Genomic DNA, 15,336 nt, shown 5'->3' on the forward strand with positions numbered 1-15,336 from the left:
AGTGAATGAATGAGTGAGTGAGTGAGTGAGTGTGTGTGTGTGTGTGTGTGTGTGTGTGTGTGTGAGTGATTTTTTTGGTCTTTTGTTTTTCTCAGCTTTTTGGAACTCCTTTTGCAAGTTTTACTTTTATTATCTTATTTGCCTGCCTGCTATCCTCAGGTCTCCGTTTGTTGTTTTCCGTGTTCTTTATTAAATCCTCAAACGTCGCACTGCCACCTCGTCTCTGCATTTTTGGGTCCGCCATTCATCGCTCCATAACAAAAACACATACCAGGACATTTAAAGCTGGCCTCAGTGCATTCCAATGGTATACATTCTACTGATTTTTTTTTTCTTTATACATGGATACATGGTAAGGTTGTTGTCGGTTTCTTTTATTGCCACTTAACCCTGTGCTGTTGCTTTATGGTTCAAGGACAGAGTCCAAGGCATATTCTGGTAGGAAATATTCACAAAGTTTCTTTGTATTCAGTTGATTATCTACATTTATATGGACAGAAGGGGGTACTGATAAAGTTTTTTTCATTTCTGTATGTTACATTAACTAACAAAAATAGACTTCTCGAAGACAATAACCATCTCTGAGATCACTAGTAAAACAAAGACACATAGGAAAAACAAAAAAATACAAGCAACAAGTAGAAACAGAAATGCAACATTGCAGAGGTGAATGAAATAAGCAAGTAGCTAGAAACTACAGGTTTTGGAGGAGGTGAGGGAGAAGAGCATCACCTGTCCTCCTTTGGGCTGGTACTTGATATTCTCTGTGGAGCCAATCTTGGACCTGACGTTCTTGAAGTCAGGTAGTGGCTGGTTGATGATGCGGAGCTGCTTGGGCGTGGTTGCAGGTGACTTGGGTGGGGTGCGGACCACTGCCACCTTCCTTTCCTGGGAAATCAAGCTGAGGGAGCGTGGGGTCCCAGGGGTCCTTGAGGATGCTGAGTAGCTGGGAGGGGTTCCTGGGGTGATGGCTGTGGAGCCAGAGGTGCGGGGGGTGGAGTGGCCACTGCGAGCCGAACGGGAGCGCACTGATTCTGTAATTGGTGGGGAGGAATATATGTTTTATAAACTATTGGAAATATCGGTAATGTCACTGTCTCGAATGGGAAATCAGAGTTAAAGAGTCCATCGTTACTTCAACAGATGCTGAGATTTTAGCCTTTTAAAAGTCACTTCTCAGACCACCAGATATACAGTATTTCATGACACTGAAACACAGACTATTTTATCCATATACGCTGAATTACTAGTTAATTAAGTTGCATTTATACAATTTAATGTAATCCAATACAGTGATCATAGTGACAGAAGTATAAATAATCCCACCGACCTGTCATACTAGGGGCTCGTCCTGTCCTATGCTCTGCCCTCATCTCTGTGCGAAACGCTAAAGGAGGCAAAAGAGAAAATGTTTCAGATTTAGTAAGGGGGTAATGGGGGGGATGGGGGGGGCGCGAATAAAGAAAGAAGAAATTTACATTCAGGGGTCCTTGGATGTCCAATTCCAAATTCATTCTCCTTTATCTGTGCTAAAGGCAAGTGTAAATAGAACACAACACTTTGCATATAGCTACATAGAGATGGTGAAAGAGTATTCGAGAGAGGAGAATACAGCACACAGTGTCTTATTTAATGCTAAAAAAAAATTGTTTTACTATTTTCTGGTAGAGTAGTAGATACCCGCCCAAAACCAAGGAATATGTTTTAGCTTCTCAGAAAGACAGATGAAACAAACTTACTGAGTTAGTAAAAGCTAGTTGAATAGAGAGGGTGGGCAGGATTTGAGCTCTCTTCAGTGAAATTCAAGAAATCAATTATCAGCATTGGTACAGTATTTGCTTAATATTGGTAATCAATTTGCTGTGGCTCATACTGGAGGCTGATACATCTTGCTGATGGTTTTACCAAATACTGATACTTTGTGAAGTTGATTAGAGCAGCTGCAGCTTACATGTGGCTCTGCGAGGAGCCGTGGAGCCAGAGCTGGTGATGGAGGTGGAGCTCTCCTCTTGGTCATGGTATGCACGGCGACTCAGAATGGAGGCATGCCGCGGCACAGAGGACCCCTTTTCAGGGCTCCATGACCCACCGTCCTGTTGGGAAACAGACACCAGAGACAAGAAGTAGATCCTTAGGCCAGTAAGGCTGTGTATTTTTATTTATATATATTTTTTTAATACAACAGGTTTAGGTGGGAATTAAAAAAAAAAAAATATATAGATGTTTTTATGTTCTTTTTGGAACCTCTGCAGCGCCAGTACCACTCTACCATTTACCTACCTTGGCTATGAGTCTCTGTAATACTGTGAAGCCTTGAGGCTCTGCTGAGGATGGGCGAGGTCTATCTAATGATGCAGCCCCTCTGGATATGGAGGTGGGGATCTTTGTTAGTGGCAAACGATGGGCATGGCACTGAGATGGTACAACGATGACGCCCGGCGGGTGAGTAGCATGGCACCAAAATACCGGACACAGGATGACAAAAGAGTGGTGAAAATAACATGCATAATAAAGATCTCATGTATCCTTCGTGTAATGAGGGATGAGGTATTAGCATCAGATCGTGTGTGTTTAAATGTTATACAAGCCCATCACAACATCCATTCGTGCACATTCATTGTGAACATGTCTGTTAAGAAATATATGACATCAAAATGCCAAACAAAAAACAAGAATTTGAAGAATATTGTTTATCATGCTTATACAAGATTTCATGTTACACTGCAGACCATGGTAACATGGACGAACTAGAAAAAATCAAAAGTAACAAATGTCTGCTAAGAGTGACAGAACACCCTTAAAGTATGCTGTAATGACATGACATTTAAGGAAAGCAGAAACTGTGTTATTTTAGACACCATAACTGTCATTACCATGGTGGAGGAGTAAAATGGAGTCACGACCACAGCCGTTGGAGAAATGTCACAGGATAACTCGACACCCACTCAGTAAAGAAATGCTCTAAATGGATCTGCCTTGTGCTACTTGGGCAAAAACCCATTAAACAACGCAACAATACATATAATAATTTAACAAAAAAGCAAACACAATCAACGTAACCATTTTTTAAAATAAAATACAAAGGAAAACAAATAGTGGTGTTAATACAGAAATGCAATGCACTGTTATTCATGCAGGGATTAGGGCTTAGATAGACAGAGGGAAGACAGCAATCGCTTAAGCAGTATGTAATGTGTTTATCTAAATAGATGATTATGTTGCTCTGGAAGTCACAAGAGAAAATATGTAAAAGTCTCAATTCTAAATGACAATTATTCTGCCTAATTAATGTGGTGTTTATTGTTTCAGAGTCTGCATTAAAGATGCACGAGGCAACTTGTGCATTAGTTTCATATTAATAGCAAGAGGTAAAGATTTGAAATCTGTTTTGACTTTATAATGCATTAACTGCATACTGTAATAATTGCATAGCGTGCTCATGTTTACCAACATTTCTGTTCTAAAGCTCTTTATACCAAAGGACAACAAAAAGATGAGTGACAGCAGATATACTTTTGGAGAGTCCAGTTTTTAGGAGACAATCAGTAACTGCTGTTTAGATGATCTGATCTGATCTTCAGTTTCAGTTTGTCCTGACTGACATTTATTTAATTGCCCTACTGCAAACCTACTTGGTAATCCAGGCTGTCTGCCAGTAAAGCTTCCATATGGTATTTCTCGGAGTGATTTCTGAGCCAGAGGTAATGCCATTGTTACGGCTGATGGAGTGTACTCACCGATGCTCTGTCGCGAGACTGTTTGGCAACACTGAGAGGCTGACGACTGTCTGGTAGCGCCTCTGAGAGAGAGACAGAAACAGAATTACAGGAATATTAGAACACACATACATGTTTTGACCTTCATACATTTAAAGGGAAGAAGTAAGATCCTTTCAAATGTCCATCTTTTTGTCTTATGTCCAAGTATTATCATCATATGTTGTATCCCTGTGAGCATATTTGGTTCTCATAAATACAGACGTAGAAATAAAACTTTGTGTTCCCAAACCTGGCATGGTGAGCTATATGACACATTGCATGTTCTGTGGGAGCGGGTTGCTTCCCCTCTTGACAGCTCTGTTCTGCAAAGATTTGGCAAGATATCACACAGAATGGGGGATTTTGTGTTATGTAAGGCGACCCTGGAAAATAATCTAATTGGGGCAGTGCAGCAGTATATTGAGCTTTCATCATCAGTGACACAGAATTCAGCCCGTCAGGGGAAAATGAAGTGCAAACTGCCCCTGGGACAGAGTCTTCATGGTATCCGCTCTATAGAACAAAACCATGGATTACTAGTTGCCTGGCAACCATAGGTTGAAAAAAGCTAAGTAGGTATGTAATTGTTAAAGACCAGAGAGGTCAGGAACATTTTATAGGTTTTTCACACCTAATAGACAACCTTTAAAATCATACGGACAAAGCTTCGGAGCACCAACAGCTCACCGAGAACATAAAAACAGATGGCTGGAAATGGAAACAGCAAAGAAGAAAGAAGGACGCATCTTAACACCAGCTGAAAAGCTTACTTTTGCTGACATTGCTGTAGTGATGTAGAAGTGTGGAAAGTTTTCACTGAATCCTGGACTTGAAGAAAACTTGAAGAAAAAAAAAAAATGCTTTCAGCTTGGTGCTAAGGTGCTCTTAAAAGAACCAAGAGAGGATGTGCACAAAAACAAATGAAGGCAACTGAAACATGTATGGCAGTCAATTTTTATTGTGATCAAAAACAAAACACGCATGACGAAAGCAAACCATGGTAACCAACAAAACAAAATGGATGCCAAAACCAAATTGAAGCCAACAGTGGAGGTAAGTTGCGGTGGGAATTGGTGGCTGCTCCAGCAGAGAGCAGCAGTTGTGTGACAGACCAAGGCAATGTGTCACCTGTGGGTCTCCTTCTAGGACAGGAGTGGTGCTGGGTGGGGCGGGTCTGGCGGACAGCTGGTTTCATTAAACTCCTCTTGGATGGGGATTGACTCTGAATCTCCATTTTTTTGGTAAGCTCGGCCTTCCTTATGACAGCTACAAGAGGAAACAGGGCCATTGACAAAAGCAGAGACACAACAAAAAGCAGAGAGACACTGAACCATGTTGTAATATGGAATGCTGCAGGATAACTCTTTTTAGTTGTCACATTTGTTGAACTATACTAAAAATAGCTGACTCAAATGAATGTGTCAGTGAGTTATTATGAGACTGCACATTGTTTTGACACAAACAGTTGTATAGGTAAGCAATAAATCACAAGACGCTGTTTTCAGTGAATTACAACAGCAGAGAGCCCAATTTAGACACATGATAAAGTCAAGCCAGTGCTTTAAATGGCTTTACCGAACGGACAGGACAAGGAGTGTATAATAATATCCATTCTATTGCAAGCACTACAGTTTTGGAGCAGTGAGTAAGATATATGGTTAGTGAAAACCTATAACTACAACATTTAAAAGTAACTACTACTTTGACAAGGAACAGTTTGACAGTTCAAAAGGAAAACAAAATAATGAGGACCTTTTTTCTTCTTGGTTTCCTCTCTGGGGATGTAGACAGGTTCTTTGCGGAAAGGTTTGCGTTCTGGTGTGGAGATTCTGCCTTTAGCCCGCCCTCCCTTGGCCTTTGGTTTGACCGGCTTTTCCTGGTTCTCCATCTTCTTCTTTTGTGTTTGCTTGGTCTGGACCACAGCAGGCTTTTTGACTGGGCTGGACATTTTGGGCAAAGGCTCAATCTGTTCAGTCGCCATACTCTTATCGTCATCTGCAAGTGTTGCAAAGCAGGCCATGAAAAATACAAGACAGTATTAATGTGTTTATTTGAAGAAGAAGAGGCAAGAAAGGGGAACAACAGCAATATGAAGGAACAAACCATTAAAGAGATCTCACCTTGTGTGTCAACCCAGGAGCTGTCCAAGATGGAGTCGTCCATTGTGGTTTCATCTCGATCGTAGCTCTCCGTCGGTCCTTCGGTTTCTATGGTTTGCGCCTCCTTCTCAGGGGAGGCGGGGGTCTCAGGAACATCTACCACCTCCTCTAGACTTGCAGCCTCCATGTCTGCTTCTTGGGCCAACTCCACAGACTCCTCCTCTTCCTCCTCTTCCTCGTTCTGTGCGGCAACACCAAGGGCTTCAGCCTCAGGTGGACCGGAGAAACGAACGCTGTGTCCTGGCTCCTCTGCTTCATCAATGGTCTGGACCACAGTGATAAAATCGTCTTCAACTGTCACCACTGATTCAATGGCAGCGCGAGTCTCTGGGATCTCCTTTACCACTGCTGCTCCTGCCCCTGCTTTCTCCAACACATCTTCCTCACCTTCCTCTTGCCCCCTTTCAGCCTCCACAGGGGTTTCAGCTTCTTTCTCCCCAGGCTTCATGGTCGTTTTTTCCTCAGGCTTGTCTACAACCTGTTTGTCCATCTCAGCCACTTTCTCTTCCTTCTCTTTCAATTCCTTTTCTATCTTCTCTTTCTCTTCCTTCTCTTTCAATTCCTTTTCAATCTTCTCTTTCTCTTCCTTCTCTTTCAATTCCTTTTCTATCTTCTCTTTCTCTTCCTTCTCTTTCAATTCCTTTTCTATCTTCTCTTTCTCTTCCTTCTCTTTCAATTCCTTTTCTATCTTCTCTTTCTCTTCCTTCTCTTTCAATTCCTTTTCTATCTTCTCTTTCTCTTCCTTCTCTTTCAATTCCTTTTCTATCTTCTCTTTCTCTTCCTTCTCTTTCAATTCTTTTTCTATCTTCTCTTTCTCCTCCTTCTCTTTTAGTTCCTTCTCCATCTTTTCTTTCTCTTCCTTTGCTCTCAACTCTCTCTCTATTCTCTCTTTTTCCTCTCTCTCTTTCTCCTCTTGCTCCATCTTTTCCCTCTCTTCTCGTTCCTTCTTCTCTCTTTCTTCTTTCTCCTTTCTCTCTCTCTCCTCTTTCTCCCTTGCTTTCATCTCTTGCTCTTCCCGTTCTTTCTCCTTCCTTTCTTTTTCTTCCCTAAGTAGTCGCTCTGCCTCTTCTTTCTCTTTCTTTTCCCTCTCTTCTCTCTCTTTCATTTCCTTTTCTTTCTTTTCTGCCTCTTCCCTGATTTTCTGATTTTCTGCCTCTTCTTTCTCTTGTTTCTTCTCGGCTGCTTCCTTCTCTTGCTCTTCCCTCATCTTTCTTTCTGATTCTTCTTTCTCTTTGCTTATTCCTACCACTGGTGAAACTGTTCTTTTGGGGGAACCATACACTTCTCTTTCTTTAAGCTTTGAAGGTGAGAGCACTGGAGACAGCAGCTTGTCATCATCGATGTTGCTCTCAACAGACGAAGTAGGTGAAGTTTTGACAGGCCTGGCAATCCGGTCCTTGGCCATGCCGGTCAACTGGTACACATCTTCGGCATCCACTTCCTCATATGCCTCCTGGTGGACCAGCTTCACTTTCTCTCTAAGCTCCTGCAGTTCTCTTTCCTCTTCCATACTGAGAGGCCTGTCCTCCATCTCCAATTTGCGGATCTGCCGCTCATAGTCGGCAATCTCGGTTTCTGACACTGAGCCTTCGCCACTCGCTTGTCGTTCAGTCTCACTCACGGACCTCCCACCTTCTTCTAGAGTCACAGTGACCGTTGGCGTCACAAAGAACTCACTTGGCTGAGCAGGTGGCATCTCACTTATAGATATTTTCGACTGTTCATCTACGACCTCCTTGCCCTTTTCTTCACCAGAATCTTTTCTTTCTACTTGCTTCTGGTCTTTCGCTTCAGTGGCATCAGCAACTCCTGATGGCTGGCTCTTGTCCTCCACAGATGTGTCTCTGACTGCTAACTTTCTAGCTTGCTCAGCCACTTTCTCCTGCAGGACAGAGTGGGTGAAGACCTGTGCAGAAATGTTTGTAGGGCTCAACACATCTGCAGGTGATGGCATGGGTCCTGAATATTCACTGAACACACAATAGCCCATCTCTTCCAGCTGGCTGTCACTCTTTGTGGCCCCGGGACTTAGTTCCCCTGAAATTAGGCTAGCAAGTGGGTCATCGGCGAATGCTGGGAAATCAGACTGAATTGACTTTCTCCGGCTGATTTCTGGGTCAGTGTTTTCTGACGCCAGTCTGGAACGGGTACCAGCAAGGTCCAGCATCTCAGGCAAGTCTTGCACCATTACTGTGCCATTTTTATAGGCGCTCTTAAGGTGCTGTGGTGATTCTGGCGACTCCAGTTCAGGGCTGGGCTTTGAAAGTGTCTCAGTGGTCCGTGGAGGAGATGAGGAATCAGAAGTGATGGAAGCTGCAGTCTCCAGGATCAGGGGGGGCAAGGATGGAGGCTTATCCATGGAGGGTGTAGTGACTGGGAGGTAGTCTGCTGACTCATCTAGACTTCCACTAGTGTATGACATGATATCTGTGGCCAGTGGGGAGAAGTTTCTAGGTTTGCCTTGGCCACTCGGATCCATTGCTCCAATGGTGATGTTAAGTGAGTAGCTCCTCTGCTCTAAGGCCAATTTACCCGGGGAAAGCCTGCATTCATTACTCCTGTCAGGAACTGTGAACACTTTAGTGTCTGCTGCTTTACTTTCTTTAGTATCCGGTTTATCCTGAGCTTCAGCAAGTGTGCTGTAGCTGATTTCCTGAGGCCTGGCATCAGCTTTACTCTTCTCTTCACCAGATCGGATCAGTTCGTAATAACCCTCCCCCTTACATTTGGGAGCTTCATCAACCTCAATGGCTGAGGTTTCAAAATATGCTGACATGCCAGATCTGTCTGGAGCAGCCCTCGTTAAGTCTTCTCCTTGAACTTTGTTTCCCAGTGGTGAGGGAAGAGAGGGAGCACCGATGGGGCTGATGTCCACCACCTCCACTGATGGCTGTTTCTCTGACACTGTGATTGGCTCGCCAAATGCAGGCTGTAGTGTGAGTGATCTTGCAGATTCTTTGGCTTGGTTTTGAACATTCAGAGGTACAAAGGATGGCATATCCATGGTAGGGCTCTCTGATACATCCATGGTAGGGCTCTCTGGTACAACTCGTTCACCAGCAAAGAACCCTTGCATCTGGGGCTCAAAAAACTCTTCCGGCCGTTTCTCCGATCCAATGCTGTCGGGGCTCATGGAACCACTTTTCTCACTGCCCTGCTTGTCTGAGTCCATCTTCAAAGCTGAAATTACATCTGTAAATTGGCTGTTTTGATCAACATAGAAAAGTAATGCTTTGGCATGCTGTGAGTGAGATATTTCTAAGCTAGGGACTGGGAAAGCTGTTATCACAGAAACAGGCAAAGCTTTCCTCAGAAACTTAAAGCACAATGATACGCCCATCACTGAAGAAGTATGGCGAGATTATGGGGTCCACCAAGTCACAGATGGATGAGAATATGAGATGGTACATGACGGAACCGGCATTAGGCAACTGTGATGCTGATTTATGGGAAACAAGCAATAATGGATGGGACAGATATTCATGCAACTCTTCAAAACATCAGATACAAAAAGAATAGCAATTCTGTCATTCTTTGTAAGGACAATGAAATGTTTCATCAGTTCAAATCACATAGTTTCATTAACATCAAATTAATTTTGGCTTGATATGATTTGAGATGATTTGACTTTAATATGTCATACCATAATGCAAAGAATATTGGCACAAATACAGAAGTCCCTTGCTGGTGAATGACAGAGAAATGCCAAACATTGTCACTAACAGTGACCAAAACAAATACAAAAAAAACAAATTAATTGGAATTTTGCTAATACGATAATGCATTTCATGACATTTCAGACAACTATACCACACTTAACATGAGACAGCCAACACAACCCTGCAAATTATGTACAGAGAATCATGATAATAATGAGTGACTCATGTTTAGTAAGTATGATTTATGTTTACAAAAAGTGCATAGCACTGGCATACCAGCACCAAGCCATGTGAAAACACAACGAGAACCTGTAAGCTTATAGCTGGTTAAAAAAAAAAAAAAAAGCACTGTTACGTTCAGCAACACTTCACTTCATCATACCAATACGAAACAGCCGGCCCCGAAAACCACAGCAAGAAAAAGAAAATACAAGCGCAAAGATAGCACACAATAAAACCAGGTTAAGTTAAAAGAATGTGACTCTTTTCACCAACAAGCCTGTGTTGCCTTGCAAGCCACAGCAGAGCGCAGGGAAGATTACTTGCCATTCCAACCTAAATGCTTATGTTATGTGCTTATGGGTTCCTTTTGACACATCTGGTGTTCTTATACAGTGGACAATACAGTAACATGCAGGCAGGGAGAGCAGAGGGCAGGACACACCTTTCTCAGGACTCTCCCCACCCTCTGAATCCTCTTCCTCTCTGTCCATAGAGCTTTCTGCAGCAGCACTAGCTGCTTCGGCCGGCTCCAGGTCTAGATCCTGGGCCTCGTCTATGCAAACCTCTGCCTGCTCTAAGGGCTCAGCTTGGGGGCTGTCCAGCTCGGGCTCTTCCCCGCTCCACTGCTGCTCATCAAGAGCTGCCTCGGACTCTGCTGCCTCTGCACTCTCCTCCTCCTCCTCCTCCTCCTCCTCTTCCACCTCCTCCTCGTATTCAGCTGTAAGAGCCTCCATGGTCTCTTCTTCTCAAAAACAGGGTGAAAGGGGGACACATTAAGACTACAGGCAACACAGACTTGGGTTATGTGAGAACACAACTTATGATGGAACACTTCAGCTCTGGGAAAAGATGACCTAATGTGTATGTCTGTTCACACATATAGGTACATTACACATATAGTACAAAGTGTTGGTGGTTTTTCATTCTGTTTGTATTATTTTCTATTTTGGGTGCTTAGTGTACCCAGTATGCAAGGATACTATAAAGATATATTGATTAAAGTCATGAGTGATTTTTTTTCTCAATATCTATCTTTTTTTCTTCTCAGTATTTAATGTATATTCAAGAACTAGTTTTGTAAATAATATACCAATTCTACACTTCTCTTTCTCTCAACACAGACTGACCTACCATCATTGATGACTGAGGTTGTTTAAGGAAAATGGAAACATAAATTAAGTTGTAACACTTCACACTGTAACACTGGCCTAACATTGCATTATCGTTGAAGCCCTTCTGTTCAGAGCACTTCTGAAATCCCTGGCTCTTTACTAAAGGCGACCTTGAAGAGCTGCAGTCCATTACAGTAAAAAGCAGAGATTCTCGACAATGCACAGATGGGATTTTTACCTGAGTAATGGTTAACGTGGGGGCGTGCAGCTTTGGTCTTCAGCAGACATTGCTGCATAACATTTTAAGTTCTTGCATAGGTTACACAAATTCGATTCAGCTGCTTTGCAGCCAAATGTTTCTGCATGTGACATAGCTGTTGGTAAAAACAATGGGCATCATTCACCAACCGTTCTTAGGAAGAAATGTGTTCTTAAACCCCACTTAAGCACTTTTTACGAAGATTCTGACATTCACTAATGTTTTCTTATCTTGGATTTGTTCTTAGCTAAGAACAAAATCTACGAACACTCGAGAGCACTCTTACGCACATTTGAGTGATGACAGTTTGCTTCAAATAATTGGTTACTGCATTTTATCTAATTCTACAGTCGTTTACAATGACAGTATTTTACTATAATGTACTTCTGATCATTTGTTGAAAAAAAATCATAGTATGCAAAGAAACACTAACACTGCAATTTACAAAAAAAAAACGTCTTCCTGACTGTCACACGTTTGTCTCACTAGTGAAGTTTGGTTGCCATAGATATGGGGCACCGCCGACGTGTCATCAGCTTCCAAGCCGGCTCTGACTATATTCTCAGAAGGCAAAGCACTGTTACTCTTTGCTCGAGGCTTCTCAGGTGCTGCAAGCATATCACTCTGCCCAAGTAGCAGAAGTAGCAATGCTTTGACTTTCTGAAAATATAGTTCCCAGTTGAAACTGCCTCTATCTTGTGTTTCTAAAGATAATAAAAGTGGAAGGTTATATGTAGTATAAGTGTTTGAGAGTGTGCGGAGCTGAAAGTCTTCCTTGTTGCCACAGTAAGTGTGTGAGAGTAGATTAGCTCGAGTTTAGGGGGTTTGACATGGTACGGCATAATTAAGCGGGTGAGGGGTCAGCTTGAGGAATGCACCAAAACAACCCTGGGAGATGATTGGTTTGGAGGAATTTGTGCATTGAGGTTATCAATCATGCACCGTATCTCTGAGATATTTATGAAAGCCATTTGGACCTTACTTCTTGCCGCAAAAGTAAACCTTGGTGGCCATGTGGTCTTACTGATGAGAGATGTAGTGTATTATGTCCATTGAGTGAATCCTACTTTAGAGACATCACTGCTATGTGTTGGACTTAATGGCACGGCAACCACAGGTAGCAATGGCTTTGGGTGAAATAAATGGAGGAAAAAAAAGAAATATGACTGTTAAACAAATATGAAATTGCTCAGATTTTGAGCGAACATCACAAGGACACACAAACACACACACACAAGGACTGACGAAGAGACGAACTGACGGACGGAGAGACGGAAGGACGGGAGGGATGGAGGGAGGAGGTCAAATCACAGAAGGAGAGGAATTTGGTGTTAAAAAGAGAAAGGAGAGAAACAGAGTGAGAGAGAGAGGAATGGAGGGGGGAAATGGCAAAGAGGAACCATGCGTGGTTCACCTTCAATCTGTCTAAAGGCCTGCCCTGTGGGGCGAGAGCCCGAGTGCGTCCACTCTGGGCTGAACAATGGGTGCTCATAGTACTCCTCGTCGGAGTGGTAGGGGTCGTCCTCGGGCACGGAAACTGAGATGGAGGGGGCGAGGAACTTGCACCTCTCCCGAGAATTTTGGAAGCGACGGAGAGGGCCCGCCTCCTCCTCATCCCCTACATCTACAAACAAGACAGACACAAGGAGAAGAACTGCAGGGAAATCTGGACACACGGACTGAAAGAGAGAGTGAAGAGGAAGAAAAAGATAGGAAAGAAGGAAAAGGAAGAAGTAAACAAAAAAGAATGGAGAACACACCAAAGAATGTCCATCTTAAATGTGATTTGACATAATATTAAGTCTTCCAATCTAGTTTAAAAAAAAAATAAAAAACATTGATAGGATGCTAAGTGAACAAGGGTTTTGCAATTTAGGTAAAAAAGTTTTGCACACGTTATTTTTCACTTGTTTCTATTATTACTTTTTTTAAACTAAAGAATTAACACCTTTCACAGTTTAGAAAAAAAATTCAACATTAGTTAACTACACCATATACATTTTCTATGTGTATTAAGGTTGTTTTTAGTGTTTTGGCATCTGTTGATATGCAGAATTAAATTGTGTAGAAAATAAAAGAAAAATGTGTCATGGAAGGATAGTATCTTAACTTAGAAATGTTTTAGTTGAACCATTGGAACAATTCATGATCTTTTTATTGTTTTGGAGGTCCACAGTTGGAATTTATAGCGAGAGAAGATACTTGATTGAACAGGAGGTCATACCAAATTAGCAGTTTAACTGGGGCTGCGGTCCTAAAATATTTAGAACTGTTAAACGATTATCATGTTCTATACTAGAGAAGTCCTCAAGTTACTTCTTAAGATGGACATTTTTTGCAGTGAAAAGGGAGATAAAGCTTGAGGGGGAAAAAAATGACGACGAGAAAAAAAAAGAAGACAAATCTAAAATGGCCAACAAAAACAGAGGGGGTCACCAGAGAGGGGAATGCAAGAAGACAAAGCTTGATTGAAAGCAAGAAAAAAACATAACACACAGAATGTTGACAAGGAGACATTAACAAGCAACTCAAAGGTGACAAAGCTTTGGGGGCCAGCCATACTCTGGGACAAACAGAATTAGTATATTGCATCGTTTGGCAATGTTGGAGGAAGATAACACTGCTTCACATATGAAAGATTAAATAACAGACAAATTACACCAACACTAATAACAACAGTTATAAGACTAGGACAGCAGTAATAAGTAACGTGTGTTTTGCAACTGCCACTACACGTACAAACCTTTATACATTTACAAATCTCAGGATCGAGTCAAAGACATCATCTAACCCTTATTTTACAACAAAGGGTAAGTCTTACTTAAAAGAACACCATATCTAAGGTCTTGAGATGAATGAGCCTTTCAGTACCTACTTGTTTTGTATCATGGCCCCGACAACATCCCAAATAACTACACCTCTGACCACTCTTTTTGGTCAAGAACATGCAACACTGGCTTCCGGTGAGGCACGAGGCAAGATGGCAGCACGGCACTGAGCTCCGGCTTGACCCCCCCCTAACTTCTCCGTGCAGTGGAGCCCGCAGACACTTTTGGTGCACTTTACAGATAAAGAAAGGTTGGATTTGCAACAATGGCTTCCAAAAAAGATTCTACCTCGATTAAGAAAGACCCTGCCAGCAGAAGAAATCAAGCTAGCGATCCTACAGAGGACATAGCCGGACTAATAAAGCAAGCAATGGGGTCCGAGATGGAATCCCTGCAAGAAACGGTAGCTACCATGCTAAAAAACTCTCTGGAAAATGCTTTTAATCCCTTACAGAAGCAGATGGCTGAAAATGGCAATATCCTCCGGTCGATGAAAGAGCAAGGTGAAATCCACGCAAAAAAAGCTTGCGTAAGAACGAGAAAGAGACTAGCTCATGTGTCGTAGAAGTGACTAAGTTACAGAAGAAGCTTAATGACTTAGAGGATAGATCTAGGAGGAATAATGTCCGTCTGGTGGGCCTGCCTATGGGCGCTGAAGGAGATGATCCAAGAGGCTACCTCCAGAGGATGCTCCCCACCTGGATACCAGAACTGGAGAAGTCCCGTAGCTCTCCGTTGGAGATAGATAGAGCGCATCGGATCTTTTCGAACAACACCTCGAGACCGCGGACCATGGTTTTTCGGCTATTGCGATACACAGACCGGCAGGCCATCCTGGAGGGTGCGAGGAGAGCAAAACCTCTCTGTGACGGCACCCAGCTACGGTTCTTCCCCGACTACAGTCCCGGGACAACAGAGGAGCGGCAGAAATATAAAGGGATCCGCGTTGCACTTCGACACAAGGGGATTGACTCCTTCGTAGTATACCCAGCGATACTAAAAGTGAGCTACAAGGGCATGAAGATGTCGTTTAACTGAGCAGAAGAGGCAAACGAAGCTCTGAAATCTTCACTACTGGGACATGGGGAAGAAGATCCTAGGCTTCAAGATTCACAGATTCTGCAGGAGTTGGAGGCGCAGTGAGAACTTTGGCTGATCGGTCTGGGTAGGTTAACCTAGAAATATGCTATGGCATTAAGGACTAGCTCAAATGCTTTTTACAAATAAGGTGGGCTTGTAATCTTTGGGTTTGTACCTAGTATAATATACCATAAAGCAATGGTTTAGTTAGTTTCCCATATTACAGCCAGGGCCACTGGGATAAGCTAAGATAGTGGGT

The 15,336-nt window shown here is 42.7% G+C and overlaps 1 protein-coding gene across 1 annotated transcript in view; it reads right to left on the bottom strand.

The window, feature by feature from the left end:
• Positions 1–15,336, bottom strand: part of map2 (microtubule-associated protein 2) — a 120,435-nt gene that overhangs the window by 23,682 nt on the left and 81,417 nt on the right. The window contains exons 7-17 of the mRNA XM_028590463.1: positions 12,584–12,793; positions 10,241–10,540; positions 6,915–9,097; positions 5,879–6,776; positions 5,511–5,753; positions 4,887–5,024; positions 3,738–3,799; positions 2,281–2,412; positions 1,952–2,093; positions 1,331–1,387; positions 733–1,034 (exon numbers count right to left, since the gene is read on the bottom strand). Of these exons, the coding sequence (XP_028446264.1) occupies positions 733–1,034; positions 1,331–1,387; positions 1,952–2,093; positions 2,281–2,412; positions 3,738–3,799; positions 4,887–5,024; positions 5,511–5,753; positions 5,879–6,776; positions 6,915–9,097; positions 10,241–10,540; positions 12,584–12,793 (4,667 nt within the window). The remainder of the gene's footprint in view (positions 1–732; positions 1,035–1,330; positions 1,388–1,951; positions 2,094–2,280; positions 2,413–3,737; positions 3,800–4,886; positions 5,025–5,510; positions 5,754–5,878; positions 6,777–6,914; positions 9,098–10,240; positions 10,541–12,583; positions 12,794–15,336) is intronic.

This window comes from Perca flavescens, chromosome 11, assembly GCF_004354835.1.
Source record: "Perca flavescens isolate YP-PL-M2 chromosome 11, PFLA_1.0, whole genome shotgun sequence".
Lineage (NCBI taxonomy): Eukaryota > Metazoa > Chordata > Actinopteri > Perciformes > Percidae > Perca > Perca flavescens.